This window comes from Branchiostoma floridae, chromosome 5, assembly GCF_000003815.2.
Source record: "Branchiostoma floridae strain S238N-H82 chromosome 5, Bfl_VNyyK, whole genome shotgun sequence".
NCBI lineage: Eukaryota > Metazoa > Chordata > Leptocardii > Amphioxiformes > Branchiostomatidae > Branchiostoma > Branchiostoma floridae.
The window spans coordinates 1871321-1891593 of NC_049983.1; the positions used below are offsets into that span (position 1 = coordinate 1871321).

At 42.0% G+C, this 20273-nt stretch overlaps 2 protein-coding genes across 2 annotated transcripts in view; both read right to left on the minus strand.

Annotated features, from left to right (window-relative positions):
* The window catches only part of LOC118415493, a 9093-nt gene extending 8532 nt beyond the window's left edge, over window positions 1-561 (minus strand). The window contains exon 1 of the mRNA XM_035820152.1: window positions 285-561. Coding sequence (XP_035676045.1) covers window positions 285-561 — 277 coding nt within the window. The remainder of the gene's footprint in view (window positions 1-284) is intronic.
* A 2155-nt stretch (window positions 562-2716) lies between these two features.
* LOC118415494 (liver carboxylesterase-like) overlaps window positions 2717-20273 on the minus strand; it is a 19138-nt gene continuing 1581 nt past the window's right edge. The window contains exons 2-14 of the mRNA XM_035820153.1: window positions 19970-20271; window positions 18412-18591; window positions 17050-17580; window positions 16509-16668; window positions 15048-15264; window positions 14156-14334; window positions 13067-13416; window positions 10038-10217; window positions 8795-9062; window positions 7901-8187; window positions 7089-7248; window positions 6114-6330; window positions 2717-3558 (exon numbers count right to left, since the gene is read on the minus strand). Coding sequence (XP_035676046.1) covers window positions 3363-3558; window positions 6114-6330; window positions 7089-7248; window positions 7901-8187; window positions 8795-9062; window positions 10038-10217; window positions 13067-13416; window positions 14156-14334; window positions 15048-15264; window positions 16509-16668; window positions 17050-17580; window positions 18412-18591; window positions 19970-20271 — 3227 coding nt within the window. The 3' untranslated portion in view covers window positions 2717-3362. The remainder of the gene's footprint in view (window positions 3559-6113; window positions 6331-7088; window positions 7249-7900; window positions 8188-8794; window positions 9063-10037; window positions 10218-13066; window positions 13417-14155; window positions 14335-15047; window positions 15265-16508; window positions 16669-17049; window positions 17581-18411; window positions 18592-19969; window positions 20272-20273) is intronic.

The window sequence follows — 20273 nt, forward strand, 5'->3', positions numbered from 1 at the left end:
GTCATATTTTGCATTCTAGTCTACATTGCCATTGTCATTGTCCTTGTGTAGTGTCATAGTCTGCATAGGCTGACTGACAGTAGTAGTAATAGTAGTATGTATCGAAGGTCATCGGGTTGTAAGTCGTTGCAATGTAACAACTCAATCATTTCTAATTACGTAGCAAAAGTATTGTACAGTACATTTGCTGTAATAACAGTCGGATGTTTGATAGCAGGGATGGCTTTTGTGACTATGATGGGTCTTTATCAAACAGCTACGTACGTTTTGTTTCATGTTGATGCCTGCGACTGTTCCCGGATACCCCGTCACTCCACCAGACATGTCTGTGTCTGTCTGGTACCCAAACCTCACTTCTGTGGTAGTTTCGTCGCCGGCGGAAACAGTCTGCTTGGCGAGTTGTCCTTCCACGTACGCCAACCTTCTAGCAAGGTGTATGCACACAATACTATTGACAGTCAACAAACACAGTGACAGGAAGGCGACCCAACAGCACTTTTGTCGTGGGACTTCTGCGTCTACGCTAGTACCGGAGAGGACGATTCTTCCCTTCTCAGACATGGTCTCTTAATCTGTACGGTTCGGGTGCTCTCTTCTGTAAGACGTGTAATGGGCCCTCCTGGTTAGTGTTTTGGTTAACTGAGAGACTCACTATAAACAGTGCAGTGTAACATTTCCTTTCATGAGAGGTAACTGACACTTTGGGGCTCTTTAGGGGTTTGCGCAGAAAGAATTATAGCAAAAACAAATAGAAGGACTTATACAACCTGTAACACAAGCTCATTTTAACAAAGCGGTTGTCCTTCCGATTGCAAGCTAACAGAGTCATGAATTTCTAAATTTTTCTTCTCAGGAAACTAGTAGCTGCTGAGTCTCCCTGCGATATCCTCAAATGTTAAGCTTTGAATCCTCACAAAGCACCAGTGTGACTCCCTCCATTGCCCAACAAACAACAAGGGTCACATACTAGTAGTTTGTTGTTTGTATAACCTTTAGCCTTAAAAATCAACACAGTTGCAGCATATGATAATGGCATAAAACACCAGTACAGTGGGTTAGGAACAAAGAAAAATGTATTCACATCTTTACCTACATACCGTCAAAATTTCCATACAATATTGTTATAATCAGCCAATCATTCTGTGTTAAAGTGTTGAGTTCGGACACAACAGTCAGTATATCTCTAATCGCTTTGATATGTTTGGAATTAGTCCGAATAGAGTATTTTCCTGCATAAGCGCCACTGTATCAGATACGATATATAGCATTTTCCGGATATCCGTAACAACTGACACATGATTTCAGTTCCCACTGATCTTTCTCACCAAGTAACATTGTCTTAAATGTTTTAAAACCTTGCCAATTAAAGTCAAATTTCCCAAAAGTTATTGATATTGCCATGCTGAATGCTGGTACATTTTCCGACAAAGACAGTCAAACGTTCAAGGCACGCGTACTTTCCGCTACAGCCAAAATGACCTTGTCAACTCAGAAGCCTCGCAAGCTACGATTGTAAACATGACACTGGGTGACATACGGCAGCTGCGTGGTATCGATTGGCAGTGTTTCTGTGCCTACGGGACCGAAAATTGTGTGGCCGTGGCCAACGTGGCCGCTAATACAGGTTTGACTGTAATGAAATGGAAAAATTTATAGACACACCACTCGAAAAGATTTAAACCATTTAGCGAAGGTATGTGGTCGTGGAACTAGTTTTTTTCTATTTTACTTTTGGACAGACGAGGACAATGTGGCACTGCACTCAAGTTAGTAACTTACATTAACAGTGCCACAGACAGCAGGTAAATGTAGACTTTTTTACCTCCCCGACCAAAGTCAGGTGCCCATTCTTACACCTGAATGAAGTGAGGAGGATCGTGTTAAGTGCCTTTCCAAAGGGCACAACGTCGAGGGCAAGGCCAGTGTCGAACTCGGGACCTCTAGATTACGAGCCAATCACTCTACAAGCTACGCAGGACACAATGCCACGAATGTCATAATTGTCTACTTCAATGGTGACGACATTCGTCCCTTTATCTGTCAGTCGACAAGTGTCATGAAACCCGACAATGGTTCATTCTGAGACCTTGACCCTAGCAATTAGCGCTCGGTACCGGTACAGAAACTTTAGGTCCAGGTCCGGTTCAGGTCCAGAGGATCAGGTCAAGGTCCAGACCTGAACCTGGACCTGATTCAGTATGTGAAAACTTGTGAAAGGACAAAATTCAAAACAATGGTCCATTTCACTAGGAAGAAATCTGTTTGTGGAGTATTCGACTCCAACTGGCGTTTTAAACCCTACAAGGCTAAACGTGTCTGTACGATTAGCTGTAAAACTTGGTAGAAGTTACTATAGACTCAACGCTACTTCACTCATGTTATTTTCTTCGACCGGTAAGCCCCAAAAAGTGTGAATGCCCCGATCATATAATCTATTCATTTTCCAATAGGTCCAACACCAAATTTTTTTTCAGGTCCTGTTTTTCCGGACCGGTCCAATAAGAAAAACAGGTTTTGTACCCAGCCCTACTAGCAATTGTTTTAGGATGACGTCATTTTGTCTACACGTCAGGCACAGGTGTTGTAATAATAATTCTATGTCTGGTACTATTCATACTGCCATGTTGATAACACTGAGTAATAATAAAACATCCTTTAACAAAAAAATACCATCCGATGTGTTTAATGAAATTCAATGCACTTATAATCAATATCTCTCCTATTACATGAATAAAAATGCTAAACTTCAGTTTTAGACGGTTTGTAATGCATGAATGTGTCAGTCAATTATTAAACTTTCCTATCGGTAAATGTTTGCATAAAGGTAAAGACACCTACACAAAAGAGCCAATTCACTTATTATTATAGTAATTAGTTTTTAATAAAATTAAAAAAAAACACAAAACCCTGCGAAATTCTTTTCTACTCCTGGGAATTCGTACTGTATTCTAGAAGCAAATAAAAGAACATGTAACTATATTCTTTAAACACTTACCGTAAGTGGAGACGAATTTACGATGAATACAACTGCACAAAACACATGAACTGCGCCGGTTTCCATACTAATATTATCAGCCCACAACACAATTGATTACAAGAAAGACGCCTTTCACTTACAGCAAGAATAATATACTATTTTAGAATGTTTGTTTCGAAGCTACAACATTTTCATATATTTGCTATAAACTCCTGGCCTAAACATTAGAAGCTCCAAGAGAATCCTACCCGGAGAGACTACAAAGAAGGTTACGTAATGCCAAACTATACTCCAATTTATAACAAAGATTATAGAACCTGATTCATATGAAAACTGATTATATGAAAACGCTTAGACTGAAGACTGATATATTTCCTTGATGACATCAAAGCTCGTCTTTTCTCATTGCAGCTAGTTGGGGAATGACTTCGTTCCAGAGCTTCATCTTCTCTGGTTTGAATTTCGAGCCAGTGATCGGCACCACGTCCAGCTTCATGTAGACCGGGTTGCCAGGTGTGTACTGAGGCCAGGTCGGCAGGGAGGGGCTGTCAGTGGGGCCGCCGGTGGAGTCGGAAGGGTCGCTGGAACAGATTCAAACACATCAGTGGAAATTATGGTGCAATTTTACACTTTAAATCCTTGCATGAAATAAAGCGCTTACCAACAAGCTTTCGATCAGTCCTCTGAGCCTTTCAAGTTGTAATTACACAAAGCCTTAGTCTATGTCACACAACCGGACAGGAAGAATGACGTCAGCAATGGGTCAAAGGTGCTTTGAAGTCGGTATCGGCCCCCGTCTTCAACTTGAAAGGATCAGAGGACTGATCGAAAGTTTGTTGGTAATAACCCTGTCACATTTGACGAAAATCGATTGGACGACTATTCTGCGGCAATCGCCCGAGCCTCGCTTATACTTATAACTTTATTGCACAACAATTGAATATTAAAAGTACGGCTTATATGTGACAGGGACGGTTTTCAGGTGGAAAAAACGCGCAACCCTCTGTCGATATTAAATATGCCCGATCTTCTATCGATACGCCCGAAGATCGTGGATAATGTGACAGGGGTATAAGCGCTTTATTTTGTGCACGGACCTGAAGTGCAAAATAGTATTTTGATATTCCGTAAATAGTTTCATCAGGTTGGTAGATCAATCGAACAGTCTTCTTCGTTTCACAACCTCTTTTTATTCTTCTGCAGACGTTTCGGTGACTGTCTGTCACCTTCATCAGTGCAAAATGAAATATACTAACGTTACTCGTTACAGAAAGTCTACAGCAGCAATGAATAGAGACGAAGGGGGGTATAAACTTAGCCATGTTTGGGACCGCATCCTTGCCATACGTCACAAAGTGGCAAGGATGATTAACGTATCACGTTCGAGAACATTCCATGTCAAGTAATTACGTCACAATAGGTTTAGTTCGATTTGCACCTAATAGGTCATATCGCACCGAGTAACGTTAGTATATTTCATTTTGCACTGATGAAGGTGACAGACAGTCACCGAAACGTCTGCAGAAGAATAAAAAGAGGTTGTGAAACGAAGAAGACTGTTCGAGTATTTTGATATTGATTACCGTCACAGATGAACTTACATTAGTGAAATCAGTTAAGCTCCGAAACTTTAAAGATAGCACGCTATCGAAAGAAATCAACTTTACATGCCTGTCGCTACGAGTGTGGTCACAATCGTCGTACAACCGAAGTACGATCACAAACAGTAATAGCTTTTTGAGATAGTCGGGTAGGTGTCGTGACAAATTTAGTTCTCTTGTCGAAAAAGCAGTACATGTCGTAGATACCTGGCAGTGGTTTGTTCTGTCACAGCCTGCTAGAATTTCTGCGACATCACAATCGTACGACGGGTTACAGGTTGTTTCGCAACAATGTCCGTTCGCAACCGTCACCATCAGTTCGCAACAAGGCAAGTCTTTTCGCAACAAGGTACAAGTCGTTTCGCTACATTTGAATGTTATTACTCTTGATATTCTACTATTATTAGAAATCGTATTCCTAACACAATTATACTCCTTCTGCACCCGGTAAGATTTTTTTACGCGGTAGGGGTATAATTGTGTTGGGAATATGGTTTCTAATACTATTAGGCTATCAAGATAAGTAACATTAAAATGTTGCGCAACGACTTGTATTTTGTTGCGAACTGACGGTTGCGAACTGACATTGTTGCGAAACAACCTGTTACCGTACGACGGCCTGCGGCGAATGTGACCCCGCCCTAAATACCATTGTCTGCTGCGCTATCTATGTCTAATAGGGCTTTCTTATTCGACCGGTCCTTTAAACCCGAACCTAAAAAATTCCGTAGACCGGATATTAGAAGATAAACAGATTACATGATCAGGAATTCACACTTTATGGGGCTTACCTGTCGAAGGAAATAACAAGAGCGAAGCATAGTACAGCTTATAGTCATTTCTACAAAGTTTTATTGGCAATCATACAGAGGCAGTTACTCTTGCAGGATTTTAGAACACTAGTGGGAGTCAAAAAGTCCACAAAACATACTTCTTTGTAGCAAAATGGACCATTGTTTTGCGTATCATCCATTCACATGTTTTCTCATGCTGAATTAGGTCCGGGTTCAGGCCCAAACCTGGACCTAATCCTCTGGACCTGAACCGGATCTAGACCTGGATTTTCTGTACCGGTTCGTTGTGGTGACCGCGTGGCGTAGCGGTAGCATGTTCGAATGTCTAGGCTACGTATAAACCTTTCTCACGCGGCGGCCATGGTAGATTGAAGATGAGGTCAATGAAGCAAACAGACAAAACTTGTTTCTAAAATCAGCTCCCATTTAGTTTTACACCAGACCACACAAATTTTTACAATATAAGAACAAGTAACAAATATTATAACTAGTGTTATGCTGCGAAATATGTAGCAATTTAGACTCGCATACTGATCCCATAGATGCAAAATAAAAACATAATAATGCAAATATTTGACGGACATGCAGCCATTCTGCTATTGGTCAATTTCCTAATTTCCATGCTATCATTGGTTGAACTGCTAATCATGATGGACAGTATTTTGTTTGCCGCACTAAACTCGTTTTAGATCTATCATGGCCGCCACGTGAGAAAGGTGTATAGAATGGTCAAATGCTTACCCGGTTCGTGCGAAGTTTGCCCAGTACGCCATCATGATCAAGCTGACTTTCTCGTCTTCTCTCTTATAATCTATGGGAGGTTCCGGAAATTTGATGAACGGCAGTCCCCAAACCATGAAGAGATCGTCGCAATGATCACATCCCACCCACTCGGGTCTGTTCGGGTAGATAGAGGGCCGATACAGGTTCTCATAGAAGTAGAGACGCCCCCCAGCGGCTGAAAATCAAAATGCACGCAAGGACTTACTTCATACTTGTTCATTCATGTTTTCTTAATTTACACACAGTATTATTAGTAGCGCTGTCTATAGACAAACAAAATTCCAATGATCTGTCCAAATAGAGGGAAAGGGAAAAGAGATGTCAAAGAATCGACTTGAAGATGCTCAATGAATTAATGAAAGAAAACCATAACGTTATCTGGATCACAAGTCAATCGTACATAGTTTTCCGTTTTGACAACACTAGAGTGTAAAAAAAGACATTAAAAGTATTAGCCTGTTCAAGGATTGCACATGTGACGGCCCCTAACTTGTACACAGTTATTGCATGTCTAGACAATGCTAGCCTCCGTTGCAATCTTCGAACGGGGCTTTTTTTTTTTTTAGGGGGGGGGGCGTCATTGGTTCGCGATTTTCAACGTTTGCTTCTCTTGTGCCGGGAACGGACGGGGCAAAGACTCGCTATCACGGCAAACTCCCTTCCACAGCAAACTCCCATCCTCGCCAAAACGTTGAAGATTGCGAACCAAGCCCCCCCCCCCCACACACACACTAAAATAAAAACCAACCCCGTTCGAAGACTGAAACGGAGGCTAAGGCAATGCTTTGTACATGTCCATACGTGTACTCACTCTGTACGCTGGTTTGCTTAAATGCTCCAGACGTGTTTTGTTTGCGTTTCACTGCGGTTTTCACCTTGGATCTGCGCCTGCTAGATTGAATCCATGAAAACACTGATTAAAAAGAACCTTACCAACGTGATAATCAGCAAACGAAACGGTCGGCGCATTTACTGCAAGATCCCCCCACATCTGGGTTAACTGGTACAGGATGGCCAAAGGATCGTCAGGGCTGGTCGGATTACGATACTCTTTGATGATGGCTTCTGCAATTTCCATTGCGTTTGGATTCCCCTGTAAAATATCAGGAAATTACAATCACATAAAAAACATGCTTTGCGATGAGATAATACTCTTATGCTGTTTCAAAACTATTATGACATAATCAATAGTATTTCCACATCCGTAAATAGTTACATGAAGTTGGTGTATGACTGGAAAGAATTTTTTTTTATAAATACACAACTACAAGTTGAATCCCAAAACGGATGGGAGCATACAAGAAAAAAAGGCTCCCTTTATTATGAAATTTAAGTGGCCAGGAAGGTTGAACAAATGACTGAACACACACAACGATAGATTCTTAATTTTATTCCTTTCCACCTTTTTTTAAACTTTTAATATTAGTAAAAAGTTTTATTGCAAATTCATGCCCATGGGGCTATCTGCAAGTGAACAAAATTAAATACATGAAGTGATTGAGAACAGGTAAATCATGATCTAAATTCTAGTATTCGTGTTCCGATTAGTTTTGCAATTTACGGCACATATTTGCCCATTTTCAACCGCTTTGTACGATTTTTCAAAAGTGTGTTCGAAGACGTTTTCTTTTTAACTGACGAAAACGGGTGCAAGCGCGTCATCCATATGACCCAATCAACATGCATGGCCAAAAGTTCTTCGTATAAACCAACGTGAAAAGCACTAAACAAAATTGGATACTCACTGGGTACTTGTACTCTATACCTTGCATGACCTTCAGAGCAAAGTCATCATGGGACAGTCCGTCACGAAGGTCTCCTGCAGTCAGGTCTAGATACGGCAGGAACAACCATCCGAACTCGTGGTTGTTGAATCCAACAAGATAATCTACCATGCTAACTTCCCCTTCCTTTAGTAGCTCTTTAGGTTCGGCCGTCAAGAAGTGCCCATCCACGACCGGCATGAAGGGGATTTCACCCACCGTCTGCTGTAAGACGTCGTGTACCTCCAACAGTTCCCCAACTGACGTCTCTTTAACGGAAAATAAGTAACATTTTTTTGTGGCAGAAATATTCTGGGTGGCGATATCATCGTATTTAACAATAACAGTGACATACAGATTTCGTTCATATTCTTGACATTTCCAACTGCCACAAATATAATTCACACTGTGATTCCACCATGATTTGTGATACAAATAAATATACACCATAGTAGGATGTAAGCAAACTTGCAGGTTTTCTATGATGCAATAAAATATCACATTTCCATCATCATCATCAATCATCCTCTATGAGGTGCAGCAAGTAAAGTTTGACTTCCAGAACAGTTTGTCTTTTATCGCTGTGAGAAGTTTCAGGCCCTCTAGACCAGTTTCTGACTCAATAAATTTCTTCAAAGTTAGCCTTGGGCGACCAACACGTTTCTTACAGAAAACAGGTGTCCAGAACAAGAGTTTTCCGGCTGGCCCCATACTACGAGCCACATGGCCGGCAAGGAGAAATCGGCGTTGTTTAACAACAGATGTAAAATTTCTATTCTCTGGCTATTGTAGTCCAATGCGATAGGGCAGGTATAACATATCATAAAAAGAAATTGGAATAAAATTAAAACATTTTTATTATTCTACACTGCGTACCTTTAAGACAGGTCACCAAGGCAGCCATGTCCTCCGTCTCACAGCCTGCTGCCTCTCCGACCATCAGAGCAATGGTCTGTGGTGGGATCGGGAAAGTCTGGCACACGCCGCTCTGTGAGATGGCTCTTTGGAACAGACCTTTACTGAGGGGCGACAGCAGGTGACAGGCCACACTTTCCCCGCCTGCTGACTCTCCAAATATGGTGACTCTTTCTGGGTCTCCACCGAAGTTTCGGATGTTCTCCTTCACCCATTCCATGGCACGGATCTATTCCATAAACATACTTCTTACCAATAGGCAGTATCATCAATCGACAATAGTTATTATATTTACCACCTTCCCCAAAAAGCTTATAAGTTCCGGTGTCCTTTATGTTTTTGTGTTTCTCTTTGTGGACAGTAGGGGTGGGTACCGGTACAGAAAATTCAGGTCTAGGTCCGGTTCAGGTCCAGAGGATCAGGTCCAGGTCCTGAACAAGGACCTGATTCGGTATGTGAAAACTTGTGAATGGTCGATATTGGAAAAAAAAAGGTCCATTTCCCTACAAAGGAATATGTTCGGTGGAGTATTCGACTCCCACTGGCGCTTTAAACTCCTACAAGGCTAACTGCCTTTGTACGATTGACTGTAAAACTTGGTAGAAAGAACTCTACTCTATAATCTCGTGTTCTAGAAATGCTGCAGCTGTTTGTTGATTGTTAAATAGTTTAGTTGTGTAGGTTGGGCCATCTAGGTATCTTTTTTAACTGCAGGGGATGTTTTTTGGAGACCTTAAACGCAAATAACTCAAGAATGACGGATCGCCATAGCTTTTGGCGCTGAGGTAGCGTGTTATACCGTAAAGCTGGCAGCACTACCCTCATCGGCGATTTCGTTAAGCTAAGGGCACAACCCACCGTACGTGCAAATACGTGCTGTCTACGTGCCAAAACTTGGGCAATCTTTGGGGATCCGTTAGTGGTAAGTACCGCCTCCGTAAGAACTCGTAGGGAATCCGACGGATTTTGCAGCACGCAGACACGCCGTAGAACTTTACGTTCAGGCAAAATGTTGTGTGATATCGGGCTGCGAATTCGCCCCCCGTACGTGCCAGTACGGGCGAAGCGCCTGCCCTGCACAGCCTGAACGTTTTCAGAAATACGTGGCGGACGTGGCCACTCCAAAAACGTACGGACAAATTGCACGTACGACGGCTGTGCCCTTAGCTTTACCTAAACTACTTTTGATCAAAAACCCACTGACCTGATCCAGGAATCCGTAGTTTCCTGGCATGTTCACGTCCCCCGTACTGAGGAAGCCCAGCACACCGAGACGGTAGTTGAAGGAGACCACGACGACGTCTTGGTGAGCAGCAAGAGACTCCAATCCAGGAGGAGCACCCATGCCGAGGTACAGGGATCCTCCATGGATCCAAAGTAAAACCTACGGAGAGTATGAATACAGGATATAGGAGAATTCTTTTTACACAACCAGCAGGTGCTTACATTGCTTACGTTTCCATGTCTCTCAGACACCTTTGTCAGAGCTTCTAATAACTGGAGTTCTGCTATTTGTAGCCGATGTAGGTGGCGCTTTCGCTGTGAGGAAACAATCCCAAACGTGGCTAAGCTTGTATCCCCTCTCGTCCCGGTTAATCACTCACAAAAAACCCACCTACATATAGCGATGAGAAGCAGAACTCCAGTTAGAAGCTCTGGCGAAGGTGTCTGAGAGACATCGATACGTAAGGAATGTAAGTACCTGTTGGTTGCGTAAAAAATTCTCCCATATCCTGTATTTTACCAACCTGATGAAACTATTTTGAAGTATGAATACACTTGACGAATCCGTGTACTGTTTAAGTGCAGTAATTTCTTGATCAAATATTATCATGTATTTACTAGTGAACTACATCTTTGATAATTTTGTATTGATGCAGATGGACGTAAGTCCTGCTGATTTAACTGATGATATGTGGAACATGGAGATATGCCGTTGGTCAATATATGGTTAATGATTCACCCTGAAGTGAATATGGTTTAATAAGGCAAGGTCGGTTTCTATATCTACTGGATAAAGCTTCGAGTGAAAAACTGAAATTATATGATGTGTAGGAATAGATGTCCAATACGATCAGAGGGCTTTTATTACCTCCATGAAATGTCATGGAGGTTATATTTACCTCCATGAAATGTCAAGGAAGTTATATTTTACCCTGCGTTAGTCTGTCTGTTTGTGTGTCTGTGTGTGTGTGTGTAAACAAGATAACTCAAGAACGGCTGGGTAAATTGGTTTTATACTTGGTGTGTTGGTAGTGTGTGATGAAAGCTGAAAATAATTAGATTTTGGGCCCTCTAGTGGCTTCCCTTGGTTCTGCAGTGCAACTTCCGGGTTTGCTATCTCGTGTTCCGAACAAGCTATGGTCACGAATTTTAAGTATTAGATAGCCCTTGTGCTCAAGAAGAAGTGACATAAGCTTGGGCCCCCTAGCGACTAGTTTAGGGATAGCAGGGGTATTTTTGTCAAAAACTTCTGAAGACGATAACTTAAGAAGGGAACAACGAATTTTCATGATTTTTGGTATGTAGATACCTTAGAAAATGTTCTGAAATAATAATTATTCAAAATAGAGGTACATTTGCATAATTAATGAGAATATTCTATAATAGAATTTTTTCTATGTATCTCTTGTCCCAAACATGACATGGTCTTGACATTTGTCTTGTAGATAGCTGGAGTGTCATGACAAAGTGGGGCAGGTTTCAGCCCCCTAACATTTAATTTTGGAACTGCAGGGGCGTTTTTGTCAAGACAGACCAAAGAGGATAACTGCAGAAAGGATTGACGGATTGGCATCATTTTAGGCATGCGGGTAGCGTGGGCAAAGATGTTTATAATGATATGCATGTTATGCTAATGAGGACTTAATTTGACTAGTTAATCAGAAAATTGTATAATTCCATTGTTTGCAATAACTGGACTTCAATAAATATAACACTTATTAACTTTTATAATTGGATAGCAGATATCAAATATAGACTCAAGAACGGTTGGGTGATTTGGTTTCATACTTGGTGTGTTGTTAGTTTGTGATGAAAGCTAGAATTGATTAGATGTTGGCCCCCCTAGCGGCTTCCCTTGGTACTGCAGCGCAACTTCCGGTTTTGCTATCTCGGTGATCTGAACATGCTTTGGTCACGATTTTTAAGAATTAGATAGCTCTTGTGCCCAGGAAAAAATGACATAAGTTTGGGTCCCCTAGCGTCAAGTCAAGTCAAGTCAAGGTACCTTAGACAATGTTGTACAATATAAGATACTAATTATGCAAAATACAAGTACATTTACATAATTGATGAGAATATTCTATCATAGCAGTTTTTTCAATGTACCTCTTGTTCTAGACATGCTATGGTCTTGACATTTAGGTGGTAGATAGCTTTTAGTGCCATGACAAAGTGGGGCTAGTTTTAGACCCTAACATTTAATTGTGGCACTGCAGGGGCATTTTTGTCAAGACACTCCAAAGAGGATAACTGCAGAAAGGAACGACGGATTGCCTGCATTATAGGAATGCAGGTAGCTTAGGCAAAGATTTTCATAATGATATACATGTTATACAAATTAGGGCTTAATTTGCATAATTAATGAGGAAATTGTATAATTCCATTGTTTTTGATAACTTGACTTCAACAAACGTAACACATTTTAATTATGATAGCTGGAATGAAGTATGGTAATGAGGAACTGATTTGCATAATATATGCATAAATTGCAAAACCATGTAATGATTAATGATAGAAATTTTATAATTGTGACATGGGTACATTAGTTAATAATGAACAACGCCATGCATAAATTATGTTTATGTATTCGTCAATTGCATGAAATCTACAAAAGCTCTAAATATTTTTGTACTTAAGACTTTTGTTGCTTATAATTATGATGACATTAGTGTCTTAGTGTCATTGTTGACGAAAGCACTTGAATCATAGGGCTCGTCATTTTTCTCCGCAGAGACATCCAACGGCGGTAGCTAACCGCCTCTTGTTCGTACTCTGCTCTTTCAACCGTCACCATCAGTTCCTGACCACCCTGCTTATGAACATAATGAGCTTCCCTTATATATGCGAGATCCCTTTTGAAAACTAAAAGGTCCATTCTCTGATTGGCTGACAGATGCTTTGTGGCGACGCCCACAGGAACTGATGGTGGCGGTTGAGATAGCAGAGTACAGACAAGAGGCGGTTTGCTGGTGCCGTTGGATGTCTCTGCGTAGGAGAATGATGGCTTACCGGCAAGGCAGAGTCCGCTGCTACAGTCGGTGTGAAGACGTTCAGAGTCAGACAGTCCTCGCTCGTTTTCCCAGCCGTTTCATACTTAATAGGGAAGTCCAGCCCGTTGTAGGTTGTTGAATTTTGCGGACAGTAAGGACCATACTCCACGGCCTCCCTGACCCCCTCCCACGGGAGGGCAGGCTGGGGTGGGTGGTACCGGTGGTCTCCAACAGGTGGCGCTGCGTAAGGGATGCCCAGGAAAGCGTAGATCGGCTTGTCGGGAAGGTCTGTTGTGTGTGTGGTGGTTCCACGGACTTGTCCAGTCAACGTGGACACAACTGGACCGTCATTCTTACCGGCTGAAGCACCTAGTTGAGATAAATCTAAAACAGTTAACTTGAAACAAGAACTTTTGACGTTCTTGTTGTTTTGATGCGTTTGAATTCATCAATATTGATAAATCATCACAACAACACTTGTTGAAAATATATGGTACCCTTAATGATAATCCCGATGCTGTAGTGCTAACCGCTTTAAATAAATCAGGGGTCAAGAGGCTATAAGAACGAAGAGGGTCACCGTTCTATACGCCGAAGACGTCACCAGGAAAGATTTCAAACGTTAAACAAAACTAATATTCGGACATAAGAGTTTTCTTTTACACAACCAGTTTTTCACACCTGCTGACGTTTCGATGTCTGTCAGACATCTTCCTCAGAGCTTCTAAGTGAAGTCGCTATATGTAGCCGATGTAGGTGGTGCTTTTGCGGCGAGAACACTATCCCAAACTTGGCTGAGCTTGTACCCCCCTTCGTCCCAGTTCACCACTGGGGTGGACGTCCTTATCCAGACTGCCTTTTTAATCCAGCTGGAAGGTACATGCTTAGCCACGTTTGTGATAGTGTTCTCGCCACAAAAGCGCTACCTATATATAGCGTCGAGAAGCAGAACTCCAGTTAGAAGCTCTGAGGAAGATGTCTGACAGACATCGAAACATCAGCAGGTGAGATAAACTGGTTGTGTTAAAGAAAACTCTTAAGTCCTATGATCTACCAACCTGATGAAACTATTTTCGGAAACTAATATTCGATAGTGTTTTTATTTTACCTGCGGCAGCCAAATCAGGAATGATTTCGTTCCAAAGTTTTGCTTTCTCCGGCTTGAGCCCAACGCCAGTGATCGGCGCCACGTCCAACTTCATGTAGACCGGGTTGCCAGGTGTGTACTGAGGCCAGGTCGGCAGGGAGGGGCTGTCAGTGGGGCTGCCGGTGGAGTCAGACGGGTCTCTGAAAAACAAAACCCGTCAAATTAAGAGGAACCTCAGAGTGCAGTACGAAGAATGTGAAAAATAGCACGAAATGAAAAGATGTAACCAAGACATCAAGTCTAAAATGACGTTGCTTTCTGCTACTTATGTCTAGCTTTTACATATGTATTACAGACTACAACTCGCAGGGGTAAAGTAACCCCAAACTCCCTTTGTAAAAAATTCGAACTGTCTTTAGGGTTTTCTCACCTTACCGATCAACAAAAAACAATCTTCTAGCTTAAGTCCTCCAGCCCCTTTTTATAAAAATGTTGGACAATTCACCTGCATACGGAAAAGAAGTCAAACCCATCAAATAGCTTAAGTAGAATTAGATTTAGATTAGACATTATTTCTATTTTGATTTATCTATAGATCTGATTTTCCTTCTCTGTTAAGTATACAATTATGTATACCCCTACTTTTCTTTGTCTGCAATTATAATTAGCCCTTGGGCATGAATTTACAGCAAAGATTGTACTATTTATTTAATTTATAGATTGGTTTAGCTGTTCAGCACGCAAAGCCAGGGCTACCCAACTAGCCTATGGCTATTACAAGGGGCTAACCCTGCCTACAATAAAAATGGAATTTGAAATAGGAAGAATAACAATCAATAACAAACTTTAATTTATAAAAACTATTATAATAGTATGTGTATGTATTCTGGTACCAGGAGTGACTTAATTTTACCCAGTTCGTGCGAAGTTTGCCCAGTACGCCATGAAAGTGAGACTGAATTTCTCGTCTTCTTTCGTGTATTGATGGGGTTCGACCGGTCCTTCGAGGAACGGTAGCCCCATAATCATGAACAGGTCGTCAGCATGGTCACACCCCACCCAGTCGGGTCTGGTCGGGTGGATGGAAGGTCGGTACTGGTTCTCGTAGAGAAAGACACGTGTGCCGGCATCTGTCATAAAAAATTCAACAGCGTCAACAGCATTAACCCGTAAAAGACAATCGGCCACGGTCCTGGCTTTCCGTAAAAAGACGATCGGCCACGGTCGTGCCACTTCGGGGCTCTCTCGGGTCAACTTCGATTATATCCGCCTATTCTCGATAATCCCCGGGGAATCCCATGCATACTTTGGGGAACAGCCTCGTTTCCATGTATACAGCTGGAAGACATTTTCTAGAAGGTTATCGGCAATTTCTTTGTGACCTTTGCAGCTGACATTTAGCGGTATGAGAAATAGGCCGAGTCGATTGTATTTTGACAATAAAAAAACGGGACTTTGTCAGATAGGTTTCTACGCTATCAACATAAAAAGTATACTGCAGATCCCGAATCTATTTGGCAAATACAGGTAACATTCATACAAAAATGATGAAAATACGTCTGCTACGATATCTGTATCATCTGTACTGCCGTTGCTTGAATTTTATTATCATCATAAGTTGCTTTTCTTTGCCTGGGGACAGTTTGGCTTGAAGTTGCATAAAAAATGAAGGAATATAAGATAAAAAACAAAAACATTTTTATCGATCCCACTGACTGGGGAATATTGCTGGATATGTTTGTTTGCCTCTTTGCGTGCCCGGTAAACCGCATTATAGTGTAACTTTACCGCTGCTGATTTATACTGAAGGAATGATGCTGTACGTAACAGTACAAGCTGTATATCTGGCAGGCTTGAAAGATAAATGAAACTTGTACACAGAAAATGCAATGAACTGTTTCAGTAGTAGTAGATGCAGAAGAGTCTGGATGGAGCAGTTCAAGTGAGTGGTTCCTCAGAAAGAGTGACAACGCCCTGCCATGAGAGTGAGTTACTGTAGTACTATCTGTATCTGTATCTGTATCTATATAGCCGGTATAAGCGCCATTCGGCGTAACACACCAGCTTCGCAGGCACTCGGCGCGGCAGCAGCTGGTTATATTACACCGAAGGACCCCGGCGTCACACCTAACTTTCGCACATCTATCTGCAAGCGTTCTTTAAAACTATCCAGAGATGATGCCCCTACTGTGCTTGGTGATAGCAAATTCCACTCTACGATAGTTCTGGGAAAATACGAATTTTTGAACAAATCAATCCTAGGTTGGTAACTCTTATACTTGAAGTCATGGCTGTGTCTTGTTCTTTTTTGAGCTGGTATTAGAAAGTTAGAAGTTACCTTACTATTAAAGTAAGATAACCACATGTTACCTACCTGCATGTTTTTCTGCAACAAGCATGGTAGGACCTAGAATCAAGGAATCCCCATTCATGTGTGTAAACTGGTACAGGATTGCGAGCGGGTCGTCTGGCGTGGTCGGATGCCGATACTCAGCGACGATCGTTTCCACAATTTTGTCCACGTTTGGATTACCCTGCGCGAGATATCACAAATGCAAAAGTAAACACAATGTAACGTTCTACTTTTGTGATAAATAGCGAGTTTAAAGCCGCGTCATAACACAGTAGAGAGCTATTAACAAATTTATGTTAGCTTTAATCAGATAGCCTTTCACGTAGAGTACGTGACCTCGCAGTCAAGTGTGCAAGGAGTTTATAGCGCCCCCCGTCACTTCTACACATTCACATTTTAGATAGAAAAATTCTATGTATGAGTTTTTGTCACGAAAAATTTTGTTTATCCACTGGTGCACCGAATACTGCATGTAGTGTCAATATTTAAAATGTCACAGTCTTTCAATAATCGTTAAAAACAGTTCTTCTCACTATAGTATTTTAACGCATGGTATGCTCACATAATAAAGCATCGATGCTAGTTTGACGAATTCCTCTTGCGATATGCCAACACGAGGGTCCCCTTCAAGAAAAGTGGAGAGTGCCATCCATCCCATCTCGTGGTTGTTGATTCCAAGAAGATAGTCTGCTGTGTTGACGTTTCCGTTCTGCATCAGATGCATGGGGTCTGTCGTCAGAAATGTCCCGTCCACCACCGGCACAAGATATGGTATTCCCAAGGCTTCGAATGACACCAAAAGATCCTCCGCCGACTTCTCTTTCAGACAGGCCGTTAGGATTGCCGTGTCCTCCGGCTCGCAACCGGCCTTTTCTGCAAACATTTTGGTGACCGCGAGTGGCTCAGGGTTGACTGGATATGTTTTCCAGGTACCGCTCTGTGAGATGGCTCTCTGGAACAGACCTTTACTGAGGGGGGACAGAAGATGGTAGGAGACACTGATACCACCTGCCGACTCTCCAAATATGGTGACTCTTTCTGGGTCTCCACCGAAGTTTCGGATGTTCTCCTTCACCCATTCCATGGCACGGATCTGTATTGTAAAGTATCATTCTGATAAAAACACAAATACAATCGCGATTATGTCACGGTGTCGCAGTGGTATGCAAAAAGCAGCTGTCTGACAACAGATTGATTTAGATATTAACCTGTGATTTGACCTGCTAATTTGAATATAGATTTGTAATCCAATCTACTGACGTGATGGTTGGCAAGAGCCTTCGAATTCCCCGGATATGGACAACAACAGCGATCGCTCATAGAAAGGAAATACTATATTTCTAAGATATTGATAATAATATTGTGCGGTTTTACTTGATGATGTCTTGATCAGTGTCACTACTCACACAGACCTGAGCCACGAGTCCGTAGCATCCTGGAATTGTCTCACGCGCTGAGGAAACCCAGCATACCGAGAAGGAGTCGACGTTTTCTAATACACTTTTCTCACGCGGTGGCCATGATAGATCTAAAACGAGTTCAATGTGGCAAACAAAATACTGTCCATCATGAATAGCAGTTCAGCCAATGATAACTTGCCAATTAGGAAAGTTACCAATAAGTGATTTGCTGCAAACCTATCAAAAAATTTGCATTATTATGTTTTTGTTTTGCATCTCTTACGGGACTATGAGATCAGTCTACACTACTCTAAATCGCTACATCTTTCAGTGCATAACACTACTTGTAATGTTTATCATTCTATCTTGTATTATAAAAAAAAATGTGTTGTTTAGGGGAAAACGAAATGGGACCTGATTTCAGAAATAAGTTTTGTCTGTTTGCCTCATTGACCTGATTTTCGATCTATCATGGCCGCCGCGTGAGAAAGGTGTATACTATTTTCGAAACAAAACCCACTGACCTGATCCAGGAATCCGTAGTTTCCTGGCATGCTCTGGTCCCCCGTACTGAGGAAACCCAGCACACCGAGACGGTAGTTGAAGGAGACCACCACGACGTCTTGGTGAGCAGCAAGAGACTCCCATCCGGGAGGTGATCCCATCCCCACAATTAGGGCTCCTCCATGGATCCAGAGCAAGACCTGAAAAGAAAATTCTAAAGAAGTTAGTCTAAAGAATCAAATTTCCTTGTCTTGAGATGAAATTGTTTGACATATGACATTAAACAATCATGTATAGATGAATTCTGATTCAAGTATACTCTGTTTACAACGGTCTTAGGTCGTTTCACTACATGGTAATAGCCATTTTACGTCATGGTGGAAGTCGTGTCGCTGCGTCGTAGAAGTCTTTAAATACTACATGGAAGAAGTCGTTTCGCTACATGGAAGAAGTCGTTCGCTACATGGAAGAAGTCGTTTCACTACATGGAAGAAGACGTTTCGCTACATGGTAAAAGACATTTCGCTAAATAGTAGAAGTCGTTAAATACTACATGGTAGAAGTCTTTTCGCTACATGCAAGAAGTCGTTTCGCTACATGGTAAAAGCCATTTCGCTACATAGTAGAAGTAATTTTACTACGTATGGTAGAAGTTGTTTCACGACAAGGTAAAAACCATTTCGCTACTCTAAGGCTCTCTATGGGGCAAATTTCGGTATTTTCGGACTTGCGCAGATGACCCAGTTTTAGCCCATACAGAATGCTTAGGTAGGCTTGGGAAAAGTGCCTGTAAAATTGTTTTTCTTGGGATATGTTTGGATTTTGGAGGTACATGTTATAGGTAAGGGTTGTAGCTTCTATATTATGTTGAAAAAACAGATTTTTAGTGATATTTGTGGCTGTAGTAGGCCTTAGAAGTTAGGTGTTTTGCTGTTGTTTACATGCAGTGAAAGGGGGTGAAAAGGTCTCCCACCTATGTGATTTTGACAGCCTCTTTCTCCCATGATTCCCATTGTTAAGAATATGCATATGAAATACTGAAATGCAGCCTTTGGCCTTTTTTGGCACTTTTGCTGGCCATTTCTTTTTGTACTGGGTCGCTGATTGTTGGCCTTTCCTGACAGCCGGTCATTTTAGAGCCTGCATGGAAACGGTGCTACAAAAGTGCCAAAAAAGGCCATAGAGAGCCTGCTATGGAGGCTATTCGCTACACGGTAGAAGTCGTCTCGCTAAATCCTAGAATTTTTTTCGCTACGTGGTACGTCATGGCACTGAACTACGCTATTGAGTCAGTTAGTCGAACTGAAGCTCGATGTTTCTTACTTAGGGAGAAGAGATGCTGCCACAGTGAGCGTAGTTCAGTGCGTAGAAGTGGTCAATGGCCTTTCACTGAGCAAACTCAAAGCGCTGCCGATTACGCCACACAATCCAACGTCTTGCTTTTAAACAAAACTACTAATTAGGGTAGGAAAAGCGCAACTTTAAGTGATGAAAATTCACAGTACGTTCAGTATTTTCATTAAATGTTAGCATACGTTCAGTATTTTCATTTTTTGACGAAACATTGTTACAAATTACCGGTAAAGCGGAATCTGCTGCTACTGTCGGAGTGTAGACGTTGACTGTGAGACAGTCCTCGCTTATGGTCAACTTCACTCCAAACTCAACTGGAAAGTCATGATCCTGCTCCTTGAAGAAAGTAAGATTTTGCGGACAGTAAGAGCCATACTCCACGGCCTCCTTGACCCCCTCCCACGGGAGGGCAGGCTGGGGAGGGCGGTACCGGAGGTCTCCAACAGGTGGCGCTGCGTACGGGATGCCCAGGAAAGTGTAGATCGGTTTGTCCGGAAGGTCGGTTGTGTGTGTGGTTGTTCCACGGACT